The 26,723-nt window shown below is 31.6% G+C and overlaps 1 protein-coding gene across 4 annotated transcripts; it reads left to right on the forward strand.

Annotated features, from left to right (window-relative positions):
* Positions 1 to 1,078: 1,078 nt before the first annotated feature.
* LOC139496365 (uncharacterized) lies at positions 1,079 to 25,869 on the forward strand. 4 transcript variants are annotated; one of them, XM_071284896.1, is made up of 11 exons: positions 1,079 to 1,220; positions 5,405 to 5,460; positions 5,743 to 5,915; positions 10,808 to 10,910; positions 12,658 to 12,814; positions 13,153 to 13,351; positions 15,817 to 16,075; positions 16,422 to 16,563; positions 17,539 to 17,553; positions 21,143 to 21,228; positions 23,181 to 25,869. In XM_071284896.1, the coding sequence occupies exons 2-11, from the start codon at positions 5,452 to 5,454 to the stop codon at positions 23,403 to 23,405; spliced, it is 1,368 nt and encodes a 455-aa protein (XP_071140997.1). In that variant the 5' UTR covers positions 1,079 to 1,220; positions 5,405 to 5,451; the 3' UTR covers positions 23,406 to 25,869. The 4 variants fall into 4 exon arrangements, with proteins under 4 accessions (XP_071140997.1, XP_071140995.1, XP_071140996.1 ...); XM_071284894.1 differs by lacking the exon at positions 17,539 to 17,553 and adding an exon at positions 18,031 to 18,057; XM_071284895.1 differs by lacking the exon at positions 17,539 to 17,553 and adding an exon at positions 19,127 to 19,144.
* Positions 25,870 to 26,723: the final 854 nt, after the last annotated feature.

The raw sequence follows: 26,723 nt of genomic DNA on the forward strand, positions 1-26,723 counted from the left end.
AATTTCCTCAAAGTTTCCAGTCAATTACCAAAATTTATCAAATTATTTACGTGATGTCTAACAAAGAATTTATGAATATTTGACATAATTTGGGTTAAATAAAACATTTTTTAACTGTCCTACCAGCCATCAGGGACTTTCTATAATATATTTGGTATAGAAAGTCCCTGGTGTGCAAAGTTCTGTTAATTACTAACTGCTTATCCTATATTTATAGATGATAATTTTTTTTGGTCATAATCAGTCAAATAAAGCTCTAGTCTAGATAATTCTTTTTCAGACAATCATTTGTTGGTTGTGTATATCATGAGTTTTATTTGTTTTGTTGAGTAATTTGTACTACTAAGCTCTCCTCATACTCCTGCATGGCCTAGTTTTAGTTTTATTCACTTTCTTTATATTTGCTCTTAATTGTTGATGGGTTTTTTTTGGTGAAAATCCAGTGGCAAATGCTGAATGAACTATGATCAACTATTAAGGCAGCAACCATTTGATTTTCTGGGGGGGAAGGGGGGGGGGGGCTATGATTTTTTTGGGAAAAAAAGTTTGTTTCCATTTTTTGGAGAAAAAAATCATTTGTTTTTGATTCTGAAAAAAAAAATTGTTTGTTTCACCCTCAGCTGCCACTGTATGTTATGCTAAAATTGAAAGAAAAAAATTGTTTTCAACTTATCACGAAAAAAATAAATTGTTTTTCGCCGCAGAAAAAAAAACATAGCCCCCCCCCCAGAAAATCAAATGGTTGCTGCGTAAGGGGGCCCCCTCCAGTCATGCTTCAGTGATTCCTTATGCCCTTTAAAAAAAATATATAAAAAATGATAGGATTATTCAAGCCGAGGATTTGTATAGTACTATACAAATCCTTGGATTATTTTTTTCTAAAATTTTCATTTTTTTTCTTTTTCTTTTTACTTTTAAAGTCACAGCACATTTTAAATCAATAATAAGCATTAATGAACATATGCTGGCCTACAGTAAAACCAGAAAACCCAGACACATGCAGCCTCCTAAATTAGTGACAATCTGGTACCTTCAAAAATTCATTGCCAAACACAGGGACAGAAATAAACAGGGAATCAGTTAATCCGATCCGTGTTTACACAATTGCTAAGGGAAACGTCACTTCCTGTGAAACAATTAGAATATGGTCAATGTTTCTATAATATTTACATGTACATTTCGAAATTAACCTCTTTATTTCATAACTTGATATCTATTCGGTAAGTGTGATGAAGAAGGTTACGTCTTTTCATACGATATTATTTGTACTTTTATTTTTTGCAAACTTAACCTAAGCTAATTTTGAAAATGAAAGTGATATGCTATATTCCTGGCTCTTCAAGTTTAATTTTTTATCGATCTGTCAATTTCTTTGGGACATTAATATTGGAATTCCGGTCTATTGGAATGACCATCTAAATTAAAATTTGTTAAGATATTGCAAGACTTATGGTAGCAAGTTTTTGAAGTAAACAAGTCACATGGGGGAGGGGGCGATTTTGACACCTATTTACGCAAACTCCCTGGTATTGAATATAGGTATCAGGTTTGTTCGCGCCCAATATTCTTTCGCACCCCACACATTCGCACCTCACATGTTCGCCCCCTGAAGTTTGTTCGCATCCTACACATTTGCGCCCAATTTTTTAATAGAATTTCAGTTGAATAATTAGATATTTTATCATATGTATATTATATACCATATAATTTTATTTTCTTGAATCAAGTTTGAGGAATTATCATATATTTTTTTTTTTTATATTAATTTGATGATTAATTATTTTAAAATGTTAATTATGTATGATTACTGCTAATTGGTATTTAATTATACACAGCCTAATTTGGTGTTATTTTTAATGGGTTTAAAACTCATGATTGTTGGTTTTAATTCTTTTAACTAATGCTTTGATGTAATTAACTGCATATATTTAGCTTGGTATGACTAAAACTTTGAAGATTTTAAACAAAAAACATGATAGATAATTGTTTTTAACAGCTTGTCTCCTTTGATAAAAAAGAATGGCCAACGTAGATACAATTCAATTCAATTCTTTATTACTTTAAGCACATTATGCTTATCAGTGCAATAAATACAAATACATTTCTATAACACAACATGACATAATACATCAGAGAAGCAAATACATATCAAGTATTGACCAATAACAGTTTGGTCCTATGATTAAGTGCATTAAACAAGAATTTACACAAATTACGCAAATCTTTTACATTTTCAGTGCTGAGAAGTTGCACTAATTTGAACGACGATGGACGTCTATAATAATAAGGTTTAATAAACTTTCTCCTCAAGTCTCTTTATCTTGTCTTAGGGAGGGATAAATCCTACTTTGTAAAGAATCACTCTGATTCAAACAAAAAATTCTCTGAAACTGATATTATCAAGATGCTTGATTTCTTGATTGACAACATATTTGTTACGTTCGGAGGACGTGTTTTTCAACAGACTGTCGGCATTCCAATGGGAACAAACTGTGCCCCTCTACTCGCCGACTTGTTTCTTTATTATTATGAGGCTGACTTCATGCAGGAACTTCTTAGGAAGAAAGATAAGAAGTTAGCAATATCCTGTAACTCTACTTTCCGCTATATAGATGATGTTCTTCCACTAAACAATTCAAAATTTGGTGACTATGTGGAACGCATCTATCCAATCAAACTAGAGATAAAGGATACTACAGATACAGTTAAGTCGGCTTCATATCTTGACTTACATCTAGAAATTGACAATGAGGGTCGGTTGAAAACAAAACTTTACGACAAAAGAGATGGTTTCAGCTTTCCAATTGTGAACTTTCCATTTCTAAGTAGCAACATTCCAGCAGCACCTGCATACGGGGTATATATCTCCCAATTGATACGATATTCCCGTGCTTGCATTTCCTATCATGATTTTCTTGATAGAGGTTTGCTGCTCACAAGGAAGCTATTAAACCAAGAGTTCCAAATGGTGAAGTTGAAATCATCCCTTCGTAAATTTTACGGACACCATCACGAGTTGGTTGACCGTTATGGAATAACCGTTTCACAAATGATATCGGATATGTTCCTTACGTCGTAACTACAATCTCCTTCCCTTTCATGAATATGACCTACCGAATTAGACTATCTACCGGATTTGTAATCACATAAGCAACACGACGGGTGCCACATGTGGGGCAGGATCTGCTTACCCTTCCGGAGCACCTGAGATCACCCCTAGTTTTTGGTGGGGTTCGTGTTGTTTATTCTTTAGTTTTCTATGTTGTGTCATGTGTACTATTGTTTTTCTGGTTTTTTTTTTCATTTTTAGCATGGCGTTGTCAGTTTGTTTTAGATTTATGAGTTTGACTGTCACTTTGCCGACTTTGGTATCTTTCGTCCCTCTTTGATCTCATGTGTGTTTGGACAAGTATGACATTATGATGGCTAAATATTTATAACAATTCACTTTTAAGAACTCATTTACAAATTATTAACCAAAAAACCAACAAATTTTTTTACTCGATCAGGATGATTTTTTTACAAAAAAAAAAGATATGAAGATACAATGTACGATTAGTATTTCATAGTATATGATAGTTTAAATAAAATTTGGGCGCAAATGTGTGGGGTGCAAACCTACTTTGGGTGCGAACATGTAGGGGGCCAATGTGAATGGGCGCGAATGTGGTTGGGCATGAACAGACCCTGATTCTTGAATATATTGCTTATTACTGAGGGTGGTAAAGGGTTATTTTAGTGCAATGTGTTTTGCCATTTTTATTTCACATGAAATCAGTAAAAAGATCAATGTGCAAAATTTTTTAATTGTAATTGTTCATTGTGAAATGGAAATTTTATTTTGCATTCTTCCATGCAAATACATTTTTTGTACCCCCATCCCTTTTTGGTGCCCCTCATTACTGTGGTGATCTACATGTCTATGGACAGGTATAGAAAATTCCCATCTCTAGGGACAGTATATAAATATACTATAAATTATTGTAAGCTTTTATTATTGCGATTTTTAAAGAGTGGAAATCCATGAGGGATTAATTATTGGGATTTAAGGAAAAGCTACATATATTTGCATCATATATATCATACACCTTATCACTATTTATTCCATACAGGGTAAGTTCTGAAATAACACAACTTTCCATCCAATTGTAGCTATCTAGGGCCCTGTTGCATATTTTTTTTTGAAAGAGACCTTTTTCAGGGGTTAAAAAATCCACTAGCCCGACGCCCGGGACTAGATCATTTACGCCTCGGGCAATTAAAATGTGTAATCCGATATGCCCGACAGACTAGTAACAAAAAATTCTTGACGTTTGGTATTGACCTGTATTGTTGCACAGCTCTTGAGCACGAAACCATGCCACAAAATATTTCTTAAAATTTTAGTACGAGAACCCCAGGAACTTCGTCAGTTTCAAAACGAAAAACGGTAGATGAAGGGAGTAACGAGGCTGAAAATTCATCCTCCAAAAATGCTAAATACGACAGGGAAAAGCCGCGGAAAAAAAATAATAGTGTCAAGGACAGCCGTCTTTAGCGCGAGACTCACATATGTTCATGCTTATTTAGCGGCATTTTCCTTTGATCTTTACAATTTGGCCAAAAAATCACGCATTCACTTCCTGAAAAGTTGGCCGAACTGGGACACAATGATTCCCCTGGCAAGGTTGGCTGTTGCTGATGAAAAAAAAACAGACAATGCTCTGTGAATATTGCCGTTAGTTGTCAATAAAAAGTCTGCTTTGTATGTGGGAACAACTAAGTTAGGTTAAGCACCAAAAGAAAAAATAACAGATCGACAAAAATTATTAAATACAGTGTATAATGTCTCCTTCAAAACAAAGGACACCCACTTTGTATTATGCAGCAAACTCTTGATTTTTAAGGCATACTAGGGCTAGTAGGTTAGTTTTGGTGGACTAGCAGTTCTTCCAACAGGGCTAGTGAAATCCTGCTGCCAATAGGTCCTGGGCTAGTTAGCTGTAACAAAATTTTTTAACCCCTGCCTTTTTATTCCCTAGCTATTATTCAAAAACTGTAATTATGAAATTTTTGGCTTTATTTTATTATTGAGAAAAATGCAGTAGGATAGCTTTTGCAAATGTACAAAACTCACAATTTAAATTTTGTAAACTTTTGTTATTTATCAAGTTTATAATTATATACATGCATGACATGTATGAGCACCAATACCAGAAATAGCAGCAGTTATGAAAATCCCAGATCTCTGTCTGACAATGTCTGACAAATGAATTCTGAAATGCACACAAACAAATTTCTGATTTAATAATTCAAATCATAATAATTATTTTCAAAATTTGCAGTGAGTGCAACATTGTTTTGATAAATTGGAGTTGGAAAATTTATCATTCTATTTTATTTGATAATATATATATATTTTTAGGGTAAAATAATACTGTGTTCCGGTGAAGAAAATAAAACTAACTGAAAATGGGAGACGTGAGTAAAATGTTTACAGTCTTAAGATATATATATATATATCCATCATTGTCCATGTAATGAAAGAAGATTTTCTTATTTTTATATTGTTTGTTTGAAGCATGTAAGAAATATCCAAGCATAAATGACCTGCACTAGATATGGTACAATTTTTTTCTTTCTATTTTTGGTTTCAACTATTTTTTTATATATATTAACCAAACATGTGTAATGCATACTTTATTGTGAGCCTGGTAGCTTGGATTATTAAATTTTTATGCGAGAGATATTTTTTATTTACAGAAGAAGATTACCATGGAGACAATCCAGACTTATGTGAGGCTTGACAATGAGATACATATGATGGAAATAAAAAACATAAGGAAGAGCCTGAAGATGAAAGAGGACCAGCTAAAAGATGTACAGCAAACTGAATCCCAGCTAAAAACACACTACAAAGAATGTCAGGATAAAACGTAAGTCTACCAATGAATGAGGAATTTGAAAAAGAAGAGTTCAATGCAGATCACACAAAAGTTTTTGACAAAGGTAACAAACTCCTATTATAGCTATAAGCTAACCAAATTCAAAAAGAGAAGATCTTAGAAGACGAAAATCACTTTCTCCTCCACTGTCAAATTAATAATGTTTTACGTGTCTTTTAGTTTTATTCAGTTCAATGAGATTTAATGCAACTTGCATACAAATGAAGTATGCAGCTAGCTGTAAAACTAGGTTTATTCATTTATACAAAATGTCCTTTTTTAATTTTTCCCATTTACTGTAAATCATGGCCAGGGTGCCGCAATATCACCGTGCGCAACGTCCCAGTGTGTCCAGATTGACATCCCTTTTATTTTACTGTCAATGCTGATGGGATTTGTTTTTGTGGGGATGAGAGAAACGTGTTTTTGGCTTTTTCAAAAAGACGGAAAAAGTGTGTGCACTTAAGTCTCGTATAGTCTATCCACTGCATGCCTGGGCAATTTGGGTTCCCCTCCAAAATCCCGGATTCACGCTACCCTTGTCGTTGCTGGCAGAAAATCAGTAAGTGTATACATGCTACATGTATGTGTAAAAAATACTTGTGTAGTCTACTTGTTCAAAAATAAAAACGAACAATGATGTTTCAACAGTTTATCTGCTATGATCGGAAACAACCCTCCGAACTAGGCGATTCGGGTACCCCGACGTTATACAAAATGAGACCCGAGTTTTGCGGATTTATTGTGATTTTTTTCATATTTTTCCCAATTTTGTCTTCCATCGATACAATGAATTATATCATACTAGACATCTACTTCGTTTTGTGAATATGTATTCGATGCAATCTCTATCATCAGTTTAAACATTACATCCACGTATGTCTATTCTTTGAAAGTTACGGACATCTCTATTGGTATGATGAAAAAAGTTACGGACAAGTTGTTTTGAAGTTACGGACAGCCTAAGTGTTTTTTAAAATCGTGCTGTGATCGTTTATTTTGTAGAATTTAATCACCTTTTCAGTTTAGGGGTTTCCCTAAACGATTAATACAACTTTTAAATTCAGTTGTTTAATTGATGCATTCGTGGTATTGTTATTCTATAGAAGAAAAGTATCGAACCGACGCAAGACTTAAGTTACCCACAGCCGTTTAAGCACAGTGGTTTTTATCAGGGATGGTCACTGGATCTAAAAATGGCTGTCTAAGACGGGCCCAAGTAGTGCTTCAGTGATTTCCTAAATAATTATCAAAACTTTTCTTACAAAAGGAGGGGGAAGGCCACCTGGCCCCCCTCTTAATGCCTCTGATTGTAACTCTTCTTAAATTCTGTTTGGTATCATTCCCTCCCCCCTTATTTGGCCCCAGTTTTTTTTAAAACAACCCTTATCCCTTGGGGTTTTGCAAGTTGATGTACTTGAGCTGTAAGTTGTACCATTACATCATTCATCTATAGCATGGATTGCTATTGGATTTGTCTTTTCTTTCTTTTCTCACTAAAACTGCTAAATCATTAAATTTTGTTTTAACGATTACACTTGAAGTGTTCTAAATCAAAGTACAATCAATACCCTGGACTTGTTTCTACACTGATAACATTCGATGCATAGTAAATTTGTTACATGAAGATAATGGACATTCTGTATTGATTGGTTTAAATGTTTTATTAATTTTAATGGTAATTTATAGTTCATGTCAACATTGGTGAATCTATATGTTAGTTGTATAATAATTCACTTTGATTAAGTTTGTTAAGTGGTCTGTGATATTGAATGAGGGTCTGAACTCTGAAGGAGATTTCAGAAAAGAGAAAAAAGCCTAAAATGAACATTAGAGAAAAAGGCCCATCAAATGAATAAAAGAGAAAAAAGACCCAATTTAAATAAAAGAGAAAAAGGCCCAAATAGTTAAACAATAGAGAAAAAAGATCAAATATTGAGCATTAGAAAAATAGGCCCAAATATTGAGTATTAGAGAAATAACCCAAAAATTGAGCATAAGAGAAAAGGCCCAAATATTGAGCATTATAGAAATAGGCCCCAATATTGAACATTAGAGAAAAAGGCCCAAAATTTGAACATTAGTGAAAAAGGCCCGACAAATGATCTTTAGACTGTTAGTTGTCCAGTTTGAATGTTTTTTCACTAAGTTTAAGGATCCTTTATAGCTTGCTGTTCAAAGTAGGTCAATGCTCTGTATTGAAGGCAGTACTTTGACTTAAAATGGTTTACTTTTCACTAATTGTGACTTTGATGGAGAGTTGTCTCATTGGCACTAGTACTCATACCACATCTTCTTATATCTATAAAGACAAAAAGACCAACAAAGTTTACAATACAGAAAAGGGCCAAAAAGTTATGAATAATTAATTGTGGTTGCTTAAAAATATTAAAACTAGAGAAAAGTGTCCTTAAATTAAAAAAAATAAAACGAAGAATCCCATAATAAGTTAACAGAAATGGGAGAATGTTTCTGTTGGGGGAATTAAAACTTTATATAATTAATATTGATCAAATTGATTGAAATCCAATTTTCAGTTTAAAGATTAATGACATTTTTATGCAGCTGATGTTAAGACACATATTCAAGAGCCCATTAAAGAACCAGAAAATGATTTTAATATTACATGTATTGATCAAAATCGTGTAAACTGGACAGCACTAATAAACTTATAAACTTATATTTTTTTTTCATTTTTGTCGAGCCTTCGACTTTTGTCGAAAAAGCGAGACTAAGCGATCCTACATTCCGTCGTCGTCGGCGGCGTCCACAAATATTCACTCTGTGGTTAAAGTTTTTGAAATTTTAATAACTTTCTTAAACTATACTGAATTTCTACCAAACCTGGACAGAAGCTTGTTTATGATCATAAGAAAGTATCCAGAAGTAAATTTTGTAAAAATAAAATTCCATTTTTTCCGTATTTTACTTATAAATGGACTTAGTTTTTCTGCGAGGAAACATTACATTCACTCTGTGGTTAAAGTTTTTAAAATTTTAATAACTTTCATAAACTATCCTTGATTTGTACCAAACTTGGACAGAAGCTTGTTTATGATCATAAGATAGTATCAAGAAGAAAATTTTGTAAAAATAAATTTCCACTTTTCCGTATTTTACTTATAAATGGACTTAGTTTTTCTGCGAGGAAACATTACATTCACTCTGTGGTTAAAGTTTTTAAAATTTTAATAGCTTTCATAAACTATCCTTGATTTGTACCAAACTTGGACAGAAGCTTGTTTATGATCATAAGATAGTATCAAGAAGAAAATTTTGTAAAAATAAATTTCCACTTTTCCGTATTTTACTTATAAATGGACTTAGTTTTTTTGCCAGAAACAAAACATTCACTCTGTGGTTTAAGTTTTTAAAATTTTTATAATGTTCTTAGACTATCCTGGATTTCTACCAAACTTAGACAAAAGCTTGTTTCTGATCATAAGATATTATTCAGAAGCTAAATTTGTAAAAAAAAAATTCACTTTTTCCGTATTTTACTTATAAATGGACTTAGTTTTTCTTCCAGTTAACATTACATACAGTCTGCAGTTAAAGTTTATAAAACATTTATTAGATTCATAAACTATCCTGAATTTTTTACCAAACTTGGAAGCTTCTTTCAATCAAAAGACAGTATCGAGAGGGAAATTTTTATTGTTGTTTTTCCTCATTTTTGTTGAGTCTGCCATTAACAGCAGAAGTAGGCGAGACACTGGGTTCCGTGGAACCCTTACAAATTTTTCTATTACATGGACTTTCTGTTTTGTGTTTTTTTTTCTCTCTACATATATTTATTTCTTAGTAACTCAGTCAACCATGTCCGTCAAAGTTTCATATAATTACTCGCCAAAACTTAATACATGTACTAAAAATAAATTAAGGACTGAAAGTATATATGTATACATAATATTTATGTTATATGAATTTAAGGCACAACTACTACATAAGTATAACTAACATAAAAAAGCAAAACTTATGAATGAAATTGAACAATAGGAATTATCTGTAGATATTTAAACATTTTGTCTCATTGGAAGTCATACCAAATCTTCTTATTCATAGAAGTTAAGGGTTATATGCAGTTTACTCACAATTTTGTTTAAGTGTTAAAAAAAAAAGCAAATGAAAATGTTTATTGGATATTTGAAGTCAACCATTTTATGTCTTGTTGATAAGTGCATTGATTTGAAATTGAAAAGCAAATTCACCGCTTAAATTTATACTGGTTTGAATTGATTCTCAATTGATACTGAAAAAAGAAATTTTTATCACAAGCTAAATTTGAAACATTTGTAGATTGTGTTGAAGTAATAATCTATAAGAGATCAAAAATTTGTGGAATTGAAACTAAACAATATAAGAATAGAGTTTCAATTTTAAAAAAGGAAAAATAACAAGGGGTCTGTTAAGAACAGTAGTTTGGTGCCCCTCCTTTTTCAAAATCCTAGATCAACATCTGTTATTGCAATAACATTATTGAATATTAGTAAATTAAATATTCAAGATTACATCAATTCGACAATTGTCTTTTTGAGAATCTAATGTTTACAGTAATCATCATAGAAATTGATCATTATCTTCATTTTATCCATATGTGACAATAATATTAAATGATATTATGACTTTAGGACTTGTCTGACAGTAAAGACATGTTTAACTTTAGGGGCTTCATTAAGCTTGGTAAAAAAATGTTGCTTAAAACACTAGTAATCAATTCAGTTGTAGATGGCCGTTGCAAATCAAAATGTCTGTCCCTATATTGATATCCCCTTTTTTTCCATTTTTTCCTCCCTCTCTTAAAAAAACATAGCTTTTGAATTGATATATCATACAAAAAAAATGAACAAATGATGTAAAATTGTCAATTTTTTAAATTTCAGGAAAAAAGAAAAAGCGGATGTTGATGATTTAACTGGTAAAGGCGGGCAAATACAGGCATCTTTAGGCAAAGCTAAATTTGACCAACAAATGTCCAAAGAACAGGTAACTATCTTCATTGGGTTGGCAGGCAAATACAGGCAGCTTTCATAAGTTTCATCAACAAGTGTATTCAGAACAAGTAAATTTATTGGGATAGCAGCCAAATACAGGCAGACATTATTGTGATACGTACTTTATTAAACCCCTCTTTAAAAATGTTTTACCTCCATCTGTCCATCCATCTGTTCCATGATGTCACATCTTTCTCAGGAACTACTAGTACTACATCATAAAGATTTCTGAAATTTGGTTTTATGGCTAATATAATTCAGCTATACTGTGTGATGCTTTTTCAGATTCATTTAAGAAATAATTCATGGAAGCCATAGATTTGTTGGAAATTTACACATGGCCTGGGCCGTGATATTCGAATTTTATCCTGAGCGTTAGCGAGGGATAGAATTAACGAATATCACGGCCCAGGCCATGTGTAAATTTACAACAAATCTATGGCTTCCATGAATTATTTCGATTCTAATAGGACAAATACGATCATTAAAAAACTGAAGCGATGATGGGTATACCGTGGGCTGTGCTATTTTACCCACTGTTCGATAAATGTAAAACAAATCTAATAAACCTGCATGAATGATTTCTTAACTAACCGTTAGAAAAAAATGTGATTACATTTTTACTTCTCAGTAAACCCAACATTTGCAATTTTAGATTTGCATTTTTTATCGTAAGCTACCGTCAAATTCACTGTTGACATGTTGTAACCAAGCCGCCATGTTGACTTGCTGAAATCAGTAAATGTGCGAAAATTGCAATAGAACAGAAAACAAGCAACACCTACCTCAATACTTTATTTTAATGCAATTGTATCCGAGTTTAGAAGGTAAACGCAATAGAAAAACCTAAAAAATCCCAAAAATCATTACTGGAATTTCGCGGAATTTTAATTTGTTTTGTTTTTGTCCATTTTTCCGTTCTCTAATGTGTAAATTCTTTTTGTTATGCATCAGAATCAGAATAAATGTTCTGTAGGGTTTTATTCAATTGCAATTGTTAACACAGCGAAATCCACAACCGTTTACACATAGGTTACGATACATGTGGATTTACGTGGGAGGCATATTTAAACAGCCATTTGTGTACATCTTGGAGTCTGCGCTAAGTATAGATATATCGAGAATTTTATCACGGTGTTGTTTACAAAGCGAAAGAAGCACGTCATATTAGAATCCTTAACAAATTTCTGTTTACCGAACACTTACATATATTACACTATTAAAATTATCCAGTTACAGCAGGGGTATCATCAGTGAGCAGTAGCTCACAGTTTCACTTGTCAATCTCATTATTCCCTTTAATCAAAACATCAAAATGATTTCTAAATTTACAGTGCATACATGTTTTTTTGTGAATTAAAAAAAAAATCCATTTTTTTTTAATACTTGATTTCCTGTAATTTACAAATTCTTATTTGACATTTGAATTTTGTAGTCCATGTTGAACTTTTACATGTTTTATATTTGAAGAACACTGAAAAAATTATTGAGTAAATCAACAACAAAATAGAATCCCATGAATAAACATGAATCCACTGTATGTTTGATAAAACAACATGTTACATTGCTACAACAGGACATCTACAGACAGTCAAAGAACTGTTACTAGTTGTAGTAGCACAGAGCAATTGGCACCCTCTTTACAAGAGGTATCATAAAAAAGGAATTGGCACCCTCTTTACAAGAGGTTTTATAAAAAAGGAGTCTTGGCTAAAATGTTTTTAACTTCTCATTAACAGGCTGAGTACCTAGAAGCTTTAAACAAAGAAGAATTGGCCAAGAAAGATTTAGAAGGAATCACAAAACAAATCCAAGATATACAGGCAGAAATCAAGAACCTTACACCAGAGGTGGAAAAACTGGACAAACTTGTCGCTGAACAGGAGGAGTTGTTGTGTATGTATGAGGGATTGATTTAATAGATAAGGAGGTGACAAAAATAGACAAACTTGTCATGAACTAGAGGAGTTGTTGTATGCGAATAAGGGATAGATTTATATGTATTTCTGAAGGAACTAATTAACATAGTTGTTTTTTCTGCAGAAATAATTTATCTATTTTTGCCATTTTTTAATTTTCTTGATGCATTTCTGTAAGGGAAAATCATGTTTTAACATTTTCGCGAATATTTATATTAATATTTTTTTTTACTCTTTTACAAATCTTGAAATTAAGTGGCCCCCCAAGAATTATTTTACAGTAACTGTATCTTAGATTGTCCCTCTGATTTTCAGCCAGCATCTTTAAAGGTGATTATGGAAGTCAAAAAGAAAATGAACTGGAAAGTAAAATGGACATGTTAGTAGAAAAGAGAAACAGAGTAGGAGTGGCCAAATATAAATGGACCAATGGTAAAGTCCTTTTACAACATGCTGTCAATCAATTAGCATATGCTGTCAAAAAGTGGGACGAGTTGGGCAAACTAGACAAATCGTAAGTACTTATACAGAAATTGTTTATATAGGACTTTGATAATATAGGATTAAACACATTTTTTCTAGAGGTTATTGATGTGTAAACCGGGGCGATTAACTCACAAACTGAATAAAAGTCCGAAGGACTTTTATGTTGAGTTTGTGAGTAAGAGCCCCGGTTTACACATCAATAACCTCTAGACAAAATGTGTTTAATCCTTATAATTCTTCAGCCAAACATTTGTGATATTTAATAAACATTTTTTTGTTGATGGCTACTATATATATTTACCATCAAAAGCACAATGGCAAGTCGTAACTAAGGAGTACGCCGCCATCTTGACTTACTAAAAACCATAAATGTCCGATAAATACAACGGAATCTTAAATGAAATAGCACCTACCTCAAAAACTTCATTTTAATTAAATGTTATCCGAATTTGAAGCGTACGAGTAACGAAATAATCTTTCCCTTGAAAATTTCCATTCGTATGACGTCGTGGGTTGCCATGACGTAAATTCGCCAAATCCTTCATGAAATTTCGCGGAATTTTATTAAATTTTATCTTTATACATTTTCGAAGCTTTAGTGCGTTAAACTTATTTCCTTTTTTGTTACATATGCACTAGAATAGTCACAACTGTTATGCAATTGTTTTTAAATCTCGGTTTGCTGAAAATCCCGGGATCACTGCAAGCTTGTGTATCGCGCATGAATAGATTACAAAAGTAGTTTCGGAAACATGGTTTATCGAAGTGTAAACTTAGAGAAAAATTCTAATTGACCAATCCAATTCAAGTATTTATAGATATGCAAATCATATAAGAATTATAAGAATATATTCATTGAGAACTTTGAAGTCATTTTGAGATAAAGATTGCATGAAATTCAAACAAAACTCTTATGTGTTATGCCATATTTGTGAAGACTGTAATGTGTTCTACAAAACAGTAAGGCCATTTTGAATCAGAAATTGTTTATATGATTCCTAAATAGATCTCTCCTAGTAATATTTATCATGTTTGTGTTTGATGATAATGTCTATGTACTTCCTTCTTTCCATCTGTATGTAAACTTTTTGTCCAATAACTCGAATTTGCTTTGAAGCAACATTTACTTGTTGGATGATATTTGGATAAAAGAATTTATCCTGATTTAGAGTAATTTCTCGCAATTTAATTGGCTGATATTGACGTAATAAATTTCAGTACATTTTTTTATTACGTCAATTGGAATTATCTCCCTTATAACGTTGGCCTAATAAACAAATATTTTTTTTACGTTGCTTTATAGTCTTAATATTTTTCATTTTTCACAGTTTTAGATTAATTATATAATTATATTTGGTTGATATTGTCCTAGATATTGAATTTGAATTTATAAATTTGTAATAGAACAAAATCAGGATAAATTCGTTACACAGTGTGCAACTGTCCTAATACGGAATTTATCGGGTCAATAAAATTCATATCGGGTTTTGCTTCGCCTCACCCGATATGAATTTTATTGACCCGATAAATTCTCGTATTAGGACAATTACACACTGTGTAACTAATAATATTCATTGAGAAACTGTACTGTGGATTTATTTATTTTCATGGGTACCATTTTACGTGGATTAAGGATGTTCGCTGCTCAGTTTCAAAATAAATAACTTTTCATAAAACTAGTATGCATTTATAGGGAATAAATTGAGGAATCAAAAAAGCAAAAATAATATAGGGGTCAATGTGCTTGTTTTCGAGATCTCAGCCATTGTAATTTTGGCGGGAAAATGCTCTCTCTTGATTTTTCATAGCTTTATCATTGACCAGTTAAAGTTCTCAAATACTATTAAGAAATAAATAAAATTTTATAAGACTTTTACAAATTACTTATAATTATACTTGTAAAAGAATTATAAAAAGAAAAATGGGGGTTCATGGGGAAATTTTTTTAAGGCATTCAAATAGATAAAACCAGAGGATTCCGTAAATCTGACAAAAATTCCCAAACATGACCAGCAGACATCCTTAAGGAAAACTGACACTTCCATGGATATTTAGTTCGTGGTTTTGCCAAAGTCTGAATACTAGCCAATAGAAAATTTACAATTCGAGTTGAACATTTAAATACGTGGTTAACCTGTACCGTACCCAAGAAATCAACGAAGTTTGTATCTAACGAATATTAATGAATCCACAGTATATTTATATGACTTCATTATTTAACTTCCAGAGTCAGTTACTCATTTCATCAAAATTTAAGATATAGCCCATTTCGGTATACCTTTCCTGATTTACAAAACTAAAAATGTTATTGTGTTACATATGTCTGGCATTGCTGTCTTAAAATTTTCTGGTACAATTAGATACACAGTTCAACCAGCCAAAATAGTAGATTTGCACAAATTTTGAAATTTGTGTACAGAGTAAACTTTTATGACAAACTAGAGTAAAAGTTTATGACTGTTTGCCAAACCTCTCCATATCTGTGTTTTACAGAGATACAAAAACAATGTATACCATGGCAACAGAAGCGAGGAACAACTTGTCAGCAGCTATACAGAATTTACAGAACACACAGAAATATCTAAGTAACATACAGTTCCCTTATTGTAAGGAGGACGAGATCAAAACACTACAGAAAGCTACGGCTAATGTGTACATAGATATGATGACAACTGACAGACACAAACATGCCCTCAACTGTTTCAGTGTCACACACAAGAGGAGCTATGCATTGCTGCAATGGTTTGATAGCGTAAGTCTATAAGTTTGGAAAAAAGATTATCTTTATATTGAGTGTTTAAAAAGAGGAAATTGTGCTCTTCAAGATTATTTTATGTTCAATCACTGTCTTAAAGCAGAACAGCAAAATCTGTTTGTTGAAACTGTTATTAGAAAGAAATGATGTCTGTCCGAATAAAAAATGGTGTCACTTGGCATGTACCAACTAACTAAGTAAGTCTATAAACATACTACCAACTCTTAGGGTGTTACCATGGCAATCCATGGATAAAATCAGAGAATCCAGAATATCTGGCAGAAAGTAAGAAACAAGATAAGTGAGAATTTTCTTTATATCATTATATTGGTTTTTACTCTAGGTTCTTACATCTGTAATTGAGAAGGATTTCAGATCAGCCTCCGATGAAGAAAGAGAATGTTCTAAACAGTTAAGGATAGAGAGATTGAGATTGATGAAGGAATCGGTGGAGAAAGACGGAGGAACCTGTAATCTGGATGCTAGTAAGTCATTTACAAGACATCTTAGTCAAGAAAGAGACTTAATTAAAACTACGCAATTATTGACATGATATATAAAGTTTGGAAACAGATTGCAAATATCAAATTGTGATAATTGATCTTGCATTGGTGTATGTCCATTCAAAATGGTGATAATAAAATTGAGAATAGAAATGGGGAATGTGCCAAAGAGACAACAACCCGACCATAGAAAAAAACAACAGCAGAAGGTCACCAACAGGTCTTCAATGTAGCGAGAAATTCCCGCACCTGGAGGCGTCCTTCAGCTGGCCCCTAAACAAATATATACTAGTTCAGTGATAATGAACGCCATACTAATTTCCAAATAAATGCATGTTATAATTTTTGAATTAGCAGTATCAGGGAAGTAATAAAAATTTAATTTGGTTTTAACTTATATAAGTTTAACATATGTACTATGATTGAATGGTTAAAACTGCTGTAAACCAACTAATTTTGGCAATCGATTTATTATCACGACATTTGAAAGTAGAAAGGGCTGACCGCGAAATAAGTATCCACTAAAATAAGTTGGTTAATACATGCAATTAATGAGTAAACATGATAAATGTAAACATTGAATAGAGATATTTAAATTTTGTCAGCATACATGTTTTGTAGTTTATGAAAAGAAACAATTTCATAGAAAATTGAGGTTCTGTTTTTTATATGTCTGTCTTTCTAGCCAGTTGAAGTAAATAAATAATAATGGCTATTCCAGTTGAACATTACATACTACATTGTATCAGTAAACTCGAACTAAAATTAATTTCGCACATTACTAGTTTTGAAATATATACAAGTTTATAACAGATATCTGCATGAATGTGCTTGATCACTCTTTATTTGAACTGTCCCCCTTCTTAAAGTAAGAGTTATGCTAAAATTGAAAGCCCACATCTTAGTGAAGCGTATTTAAATGTATGTGTAGTTCTCACTTACAGTTTGTTAATTTAGCTTTAGGTCAAAAAGGTGAGAAAACTCAAAGACAGGTTGATTTATTGTGAGTTGTGAGCTTGCATAATAATGTGTGTTAAGTGATTTTATTAATTTTAACATAAAAAAAATAAAATATCTCTGTATTATAATATAATTAGCTGAAGGAGATTTTATTTTAATGTTTATGAAGCAATTAAACTACAAATATTTCGATCAATGCTAGAATGCAGGGCTATCGCTGAGTTAAGTTACATACTCAACAGTTTTGCTAGCTTTGAAATCTTTTGCTTGTAAAAGTTTGCTGTCATTAAAATGAGTTTCATTTAACTTTTATATCAATTTATTGAAGCTACATGTTAGTATAACTTTAATTTAAAGTTTTGTTTAGGGTGTGAAAAAAAGGTTCACAGATGTTTTTTGTTGACCTGAAAGATATTTAGATAGGGTATCTCACTGTCTGTACTCCATATCTAAGCAAACTGATGATTACATTTTCTGATGTGTCCCAAGGTTTACAAAGAGAACAGGAGGAGTGTGGTAAATATAAAGGGGAGATAACTATCATATATTTATAATTTAACTTGGTCAACATGTAGTAGAAAGGAATACAGTATTACTAAATCCTTAGTGACAAGTTTTAATTTAATTTTTATGACAGTACCATACTGTTTTTTAAGTCTTTTTGCAATCAGAAGATTGTAGTTTGTACATAGAGAAGGTACATTTTGTGGCATTTTCCACCTTGGAATTCACCAAAAATTGCATACTACCATTTCTTATCACCTTTTTACCCACAAGATGAAAATCATACCTTCTCTTTTCACTTTTAAAAATATCAGATGCTTTATTTTTTCATACCAGAGGGTTTTATTGATGTTATTTTTTTTTATTCTACATGTCAAATAACTTTATCCAAACAGAAAAATTAAACTCATCTATATCCTTTCAGCTACATGCATGATCATGTAAATTATATTTATTTATCTTAAAAGGAAATTATATACATATATATATATATAATGTATCAGTGGACTTGTTGGTCCGAAATAAAGGGAAGCAACTCCTCTTGGTTCTTCTCTGTGCTGCACTCAGCCCTTTCTGTGTACCCCTGTCTTCAAGACAATCCTTCTGCCATTATAGTTCGTCCTATTCACTTTTTTGTAGATAGTAAAATTAATACTTTTCAATGCAAAGATATTATTTGGTTGGTTTTCTTAATTTTATAACAAAAAAACATAAAAGTAAATAGATAGAACCTTTGTATAATTGAATAAATTTCATGTTTTTTTGGGGTTTTTTGGTGTGTCGTTCCTGTGTTTTTTTTTATATAAAAATTATCAAACTGTCCCTTTCATACAAGATATATATATGACACTAATATGCCCTTCATCTTTAAACTGTACCCTCTGCTATTAACTCATAGCTAGAACTCTATATGCATCTCTATTTGTGATTAGTGAGTCTACCTAATCTTTATTGATGGTTTGCTGCCAGTATAAGGTACATTTACTCTATAGAGTAGTAAGCATATTATTGCAAAATCTGATGATGATAAAACATCAACACGTACTAAATTATATCATTTAATTCATAATATTTTCTACAGTTTTATCACAGCTTGAAGGTATGTCATAGAGAAAACAGATTAAATTACATTGGTATTAGCTGTATCATAATCATTTGTGTGTTTAATTTGACAATCTTCAACAAATTTTTCTCTCAATTTTTTTTATTAGGGGGGTTACTTTTTTAACAGGGATTTCAAATGGAATTCTAGTTTTTGGTTCGGGTGTTTGATGGTGGGTGGACATGTCAACAGCTATTTCTGTTTGTTAATTGAACTAGTTCAATCAAATTCAATGGGTTTTTTTAAATTTTGTAATATGTTCACTATTGAAATTCAGTAGTTATGTAATAAAAACAGTTTTCTGTAATAAATGAATAAAATGATTTGTTGGGGATTTTTTTTATATAAGAATGAACAAGGTACAGGATATGCATCACAATTTTTTACTGAAAATAAATTGATTGCATGCAGCTTATACCATAGTTATTATTTATTCATGTTTTCTCAATTTTTCCAAAACCTATTATTCCATACAACCAAAAGACAATTGTTATGTGGTTGACTGTTTTATTAGATTGCTATAGGCTATGAAGGCTTGTGGGTATAAGGTTGCACTATGATATATGTTTTTTCTCTAAAAATGGGATCATCTTGAATCCGATTTTTTTGGAATTGTCACACTTAAGGAGTGAACTTTTGTAACATCATCAAGAAAAACAAGGGGAAAGAATTAACACTTTGGTAAAATTTGCATTTATGGCCATCTTTAACTTAAACAAATTTATAACTATAAGTTATTAATTTGCAACTGACCCCTAAACCAAGTGGCACACAGGACTTTAGCTGTCATTTTTTTATTTTGAAAAACAATTCAATTCATTAGAGATGACATCTTCATTGAAAGTAGACTTGACATCATAAACCCCCTATCTACTGACTCTATATGGATCTATAGAATTAAACCAATCATATTGTCACTAATTTGCAGGAGGTGCCATAACTTATGTTAAATTATAACATCATCACACCATACATACCAGTGGCGGATCCAGAAATTTCCATAAGTGGGGGCTCACTGGCTGCCTAAGAGGGGGCCCGATTTCGTCACGCTTCAGTGATTCCCTATATAAGCAACCAAATTTGTTTTTTGTTTCTCAAAAGGGGGGCCCGCCCCCCCCCCCCCCCCCCCCCCCCTCCTAAATCTGCCTCTGCATACATACAGAAGGTGACAGACCATAATAGATGTGGTATGAGTGCCAATGAGACAACTCTCAATCCATGTCACAATTTGTAAAAGTAAACCATAATATGTCAAAGTACAGTATTCAGCACATAGCCTTAGCTCACACCAAACAGCAATCTATAAAGGGCCCCCAAAAAAGGGCCCCAAAAAAAGGGCCCCAAAAAAATTACTTGTTTAAAACCATTCAAAGGAAATATAAGGTTATATTCCACTCACCCATTTAGATAAGGCAAAAATGTTCAAACTATTACAATTAATTAATGTTTTCCTCTTTCATATTAACATTTATAAGAAAACTCTGGTTTCCTTTTTGAATTGTAAGTGAAAAAGGACTTTTATTAAGCACAACAATTGATTTGTAGGTTTAAAAACCAATATCTTTCCATTTGATTGACTTTATGTTCTCTGTAACCGTTTTAAGAATACACACTTGATATTCTGTGGATTTGAACTTTGACCCTGCAAACCAACTGAGTGATGTGTTAACTATTTACTAACATTTATACATTCTCTCATTCTCTCATTCTCATACACTACAACTGAACTCACAATTGTTTTTAGATCTCATTAAATCTGTGCTAAATTATCATATATATAATATACATATTTGTTACATTTGTAGGTTATGAATTTAAAGTTTTTACCTTTTGATAGTTTAAATATTAGATTAAAGAATCTGACTTTTACTTTAATTTTATGTTTATTTAAAGGATTAAAAAAAGAAAATATTATCACAGATTTTTCTCCCTGTAAAGTTGAGCTTTTAGTTATCTCCCTTGTTATATTTAAATTATCTCCCCTTGTAATTTCAGGTCAGGAAGAAATAAATGACAAACAGGTAGAACAAGAACTGGTGGGTTTGACTGATGCTGATGATGTACCAGGATCAGAAGGATCAGTATGTCTTTTAATTATTGTTCTAGCAGTGAAAATTTTGAAAAAAGGGGGGTCTGAAGCAGAAGAATTACATCCCTTTACCCACACTTCACATAAATCACCAAAATAATTTTGGGGAAAAAGTTAGATTTCTTCCTTTTCTCAAATATAATACCTCTGATTCAGAAAGCCACTGGATCAAACCTGGAAATCAAATTTTGAAAGAAAGATTGCTGATAAGGGTGGTACGTAACACTACAGGGAGATAACTCTACAATATCAGCTGAATGTGTTATTCACATTGTATTGTTAAGGAAATATTAAGTTTCTTTATCGTCAAAATTAGTGTTTGTCAAACCGCTATATATCTATTATCATATGATTTTTTCAGCTAAAGTGTGTGGTTCAAGTTTTGTGATTTTTTTATGTTTTTGTCAAAGGGTCGAAGTAATTATTTTGAAAATTAAAGGAACCAAATAAATTTAAATCAAGGTGTTTGGTACCACCTTAATTAAGGGTTATCATTAATACATGTGCATCCCTATTAAGGGACAATCTCTTATTGCTGCCAAACATTTCAATGACACAGATTCCCCCAAACCATAAACGATATTCTCTACATATCTATATACAGGGTTTCCCCTGGGTCAATTTTTTTTTTACGCCACCTCTTTCGCCAAAACAATATATTTTTCGCCACTTTATTATTTTTTTCGCCAAGTAACATAACTATATTTTTCGTTTAAAATTTACCTTTTTTTCTTACCCCCCCCCCCCCCCCCTCCTTTTCCCTTAAATAAGGTGATTTTGCCCCATTGTGTCTATGATTATTCTGTCAAACTTATTTTAGAGTCTACATTTAATGAATAAACACTAAACATTTACTTTAAAACAATAGATTTAGTTTTTAACATAAAAGGGGAAAATATTCATTGTATTTTAAACAACTTTTCTAAATGAGGGGCCACTATACTTTTAATAATAAAGACGATATAAGTCCTGGAATACAACAAAATTAATGGACATGTTTTGATTATATAATACCAGTAAAGTTCGTAGGGAAAGTTTCTTTAAAAGAAAAATATTGATGTGCCCTTTTGTAATAAGAAGTGGTTTTTACAACAAAACAAAAGCTTTTATCACATGATATTTTGATCCCTCATTTCATGTGTAGTCATAACATTGAAGCGCTACTCTCATTTGAAGGGTTGTTCACAACCTTTTGGATATATTTCTTCATAACGACAGTTTTCTTTTCTTGACCATCGTAAATGAAAAAGTTGAGACTAAAACTATGCTTGAAACACACGTGTCACTCAAACGACTTTAAAGTAGTATCCCTAATCAATTACCTATATTAAAGTCAAAGGATAATTAAAGTTTTGAATCGGAGATTTTTCTTGCTTTTGATAATTTTTCGTCACAACAACAGCTTTCTTTTCTAAACTATCTTTAAAAGGAGAGGAGACGTCAAAAGTTTGCTTCAAACACGTGCGTCGCAAAGTCGTAAATAAATTTTGTATGTGACATTTAGCGGAAGCCATTTAAGCATATTATTTTGTCAACAATTCAATCAACACCTTTATTAATTAGTCCTTTGTTGTCGATAGCTATAAAAATGCAATCAGCTGATTATTGATTTTCTGTCCAAATCTTAATGAGGTCAAGGTGAATTCCGAGTATTGTCTGATCGGGTAAAGTCTGAGAAACTCGAAAAAAGTAAATAAACAAGATGGAGGAAAATAAATCCTTCTATATATTTCTTTCGCCAAATTCTTTCGCAAATGACGAATTTTTATCGCCACAATTATTATTTTTTCGCAAATTGCGAAAATGGCGACCGCCAGCGGAAACCCTGTCTATATATCTGTTTATTTTTTTCCATTTATTTCATATCAACAATATGTGATAATAATGAATCCACATTATATATATGGACTTTGCTGACTTTTTACTTGTTTATTTCTCTAATAGTCTAAAAACATGCCACCACCAACACCAATGCCACTGAAGGACCTGGCACCACCGCCATCGGAAGAAATGTTGTTTGGAAATATCAACAAGCTCAAAGATCAATATACAAAAGAAAAGTCAGAGTTTACAAAAGTTCAGGAAATGAATAAACAAAGACTTGACCAGGGTTTACAAGAGAAGTTAGCTGCAAGACGTAATCGTAAAAAAAGGGTCCAGGAAGAATAAGCCTTGAGAGAACCAATAAACAATATGTCCAGGAAGAATAGGCCTTGAGAGAACCAATCAACAATACGTCCAATTAATTGATTTAATGTTAAAATTGTCAATACATACTGTATACTATTTGTATAATATGTTGTTGTAGACACCTGGAACCCTCCACTAGGTACAAGTTTTGGTTTATAAGAGTTTTGAAAATTGATAACCTGAAGTTCTATTAAAGCATAAATGTGATACTAGTAGTATCCATTTGAATTTTTGTTTCCAGATTAAATATTTTAAGGTTAAATGTCTTATATTAGTCCTTTAGCAGTATTAGAAATGGAATTGATTTGCACTATGAATTAAGTCCCACACTGAAGGGTTTTGTCTTCTAATCTCTTTCCAAAATTTCAATCAAGCATGACTCAAATTAATATCATTGCTTTTACTTGCAGAAATTTAATAGACAATCACAAAACAATTACATTATGTGTATGTTTTATTTGAATCTCATCAATCTAATCGGAGCATTGGCAATCATGTGAATTATTCTTAATTAGAGTACTCAAGCAATTGATCCAAGGTTACATGTACCTCTATAACAATGTCTGAAAATACATAGCATGTTCTGATTGCATAAGTTTCTTTTGAACAATGTATATGAAACATTCAATTTAAGATACTTAAAATGCAAAACAATAGTTAAGTATGAGGATCTTATTTGGGTCAAACGTATAGTGTAGATTATTCAGTTTTAGAATAAAGTGCTGTAGGCAATAGTCAAAATTCAGGTTCCATAACTCATGAACAAAATGTGACCTTAACATTCATTTTTGAAAAGTAATACAAATTCTCCACTTAAAATTATAATACCAAAATTAGTTTGTCTACATACAAAAGCAGTTTGGGTAAACTTTTAAAAAATAGTAAATATTTATGTATGTAAATAGAATGGACCAATTTAGATTTACTGTCTTTATGATTTATGTTGACTAATTTATGGTCAAGGTAAACTAGGACAATAAGCTCCATCCAAATCAATTAGTTTGCCTGGATTCAATTTCGATTTTTGAAATGTTACATTACAATCTGTATGATATGGGTGTTATGTCTTTGTATGTAATAGGCCAGAAATATATTTCTTAGTTTTATGCCACGCTGACATGTAAGGCTGCAATGCAATGTATAAATATGTTTTTTGTCAGTAATTAAAAAATTAAGAATGTTATTTAAATGGCCTTTACTGAATTAGTGTTGTACATTCCGTCCTATAGAAATAATCTTGTGCAGCTTTAATATATATTTTGTGAGTTATATATCTGTTTGTATGGGTTTTCTTTATTATCTCCCTTTGTATGTTATTTGGGTTATCTCCCCTGATAAGCTCAATGTATGATCTCTCATCAAAGAATCTGTGATAAGGCTTCATATCATTACCCTTTATTACACTATTAGTCATATAAGTATATCCCTGTTAGGTGAATTAGTATAGACTTAAATGTAAAAACCAAAATTTTTTCTAGACTAAGTTGATCTTAATTCAATGAGATCTATACAATACTGGTCTGTAATTTTTGTCTGCAATTGGCTCATGTTTGTTTATATTAGCCAAATTTTCTAGATTTTTTAGTACAGAGAAACAAAGATGTTTTGTCAGATAAATACAAAATGAAGATATTTCTACCTTAACTAAAAAAATTAATTTTAAAATCAAAATACCTCATATTTGAATTTCAAATTGGCAGCAAAGAATAGGTTATGAGGTCTTTTTTAATGACCTGTCCTCTGTAGGAAGGATCCTGTACATTCTTATAGGATACCTTACTAGTAAAATTAACATTGTTGGAAAAGGGAAATGTTAGAATGACATTTTGTAGATGTTTAAAATTTGTTAATTTATCAAGCATGCCTTCCATTAAATTTGCCAAAATTGAAAAGGTATTTCAATCAAATTTCGTTTTCTTTCAAGTAAATTATAGATTTAGATGATAAAAATATTTGTAAATGTGAATTTTGTTATATTAAAAAGATAGATTCTATTGTAAAATATTAGACATCTTCAAAATTTAAACAGAATTTTGTGAAACTTATTATCCTCAAATTTGTAAATGATATTGGTTAAAATTTGTATCAGAAAAACCAAGTGAATTGGGAGATCGAAAAGTATGGGTTGTGTACATGGATTTTTTTTAGATAAATTGTAAAATTAGCGCACAAGCATCAGATATTAAATATATAAAGGATACAAGAACAGTTGATCTCTATCAAATACTTTTTTTCTAAATCATCTAATGAGGCATAATTATATAACTGTAGTTAATGTTAAATTTAGTGTAACAATTCCAAAAAACACCATATTTATTGTGAATAAACACCTTTTTTGATGTCTTTTACTTTATACACGTTGTGTTTTACATAAATTATTATGTTGTAATATTTTTATTACAGATCTTTAGAGATTTTTTTATTATTAAACATCATTGATTCATGAATTGTTTTTCTTCTTCAGTAAATTGTAACTCTTTGTAGCCATAAAAACATTAGTTGTGGATGTGGTGTCAACAATGGTAAATATTTGTCTTTAATGCTGGCAAGAAATAGTTCTGTGTTGACTGTTTCAATTGATAGTTGTTTGCTAAATATTAAGAGAAATATATTTATGATTTCCTGATAACTGCTTTTGAGCTCATCTGGCCAAAAGGCCAAGTGAACTTTTCTAATCACTTGGCGTCCCTCTTCATCCGTCATTAACTTTTACTAAAAATATTACTGAAGCTACTGGGTCAAATTTATTCTAGCTTATTCTCAATCATTGGAGTATCAAGTACCTGCTAACCAACATTGCCAACATGGCTAAACATAGAACAACAGAGTCAAATGCAAGATTTGTCAATAATATTGAAAAGTGCTATGAACAGATAAAATCTAACTTGGTCAGAAATGTTAAGAAAGTTAAGATCTACCTTGTGTCCATTTACTGATGCATAATTATTGCCAGACGACTTCTTATAGAAAAAAATGACTTAGCAGAAATCGTTGGATGACTCCTTATCTGAGTTATTGCCCTTTAATGATGATTCCCCTCCCCCTCTTTTTTTTTTGGTGTTTATGATTGACTTCTTACAAATTTCTATTAGCTTTGCCAAAGATAACCACACTAGACCACAATCATTATTAGAGTATAAGTATAAAATATTGTGTCAGTTTAGTATTGATAGAATTATTTCCCTTTAATAATTATAGTATAACTAATCGCCGTATTTGAATATCAAAAATAAGACAACGCGTGACCAAATGACGCATGGATTAAACGAGTGCTGCGCACTCGTTTAATCCTTAGCG

Source organism: Mytilus edulis, chromosome 11 (assembly GCF_963676685.1).
Source record: "Mytilus edulis chromosome 11, xbMytEdul2.2, whole genome shotgun sequence".
Lineage (NCBI taxonomy): Eukaryota > Metazoa > Mollusca > Bivalvia > Mytilida > Mytilidae > Mytilus > Mytilus edulis.

Excerpts from the sequence above, each read along its gene's own strand:
- LOC139496365 (XM_071284894.1), top strand. Across the intron at positions 16,564-18,030 it reads AACCTGTAATCTGGATGCTA|GTTTACAAAGAGAACAGGAG; the intron begins GTAAGTCATTTA and ends ATGTGTCCCAAG. Across the intron at positions 21,229-23,180 it reads TACCAGGATCAGAAGGATCA|TCTAAAAACATGCCACCACC; the intron begins GTATGTCTTTTA and ends TTTCTCTAATAG.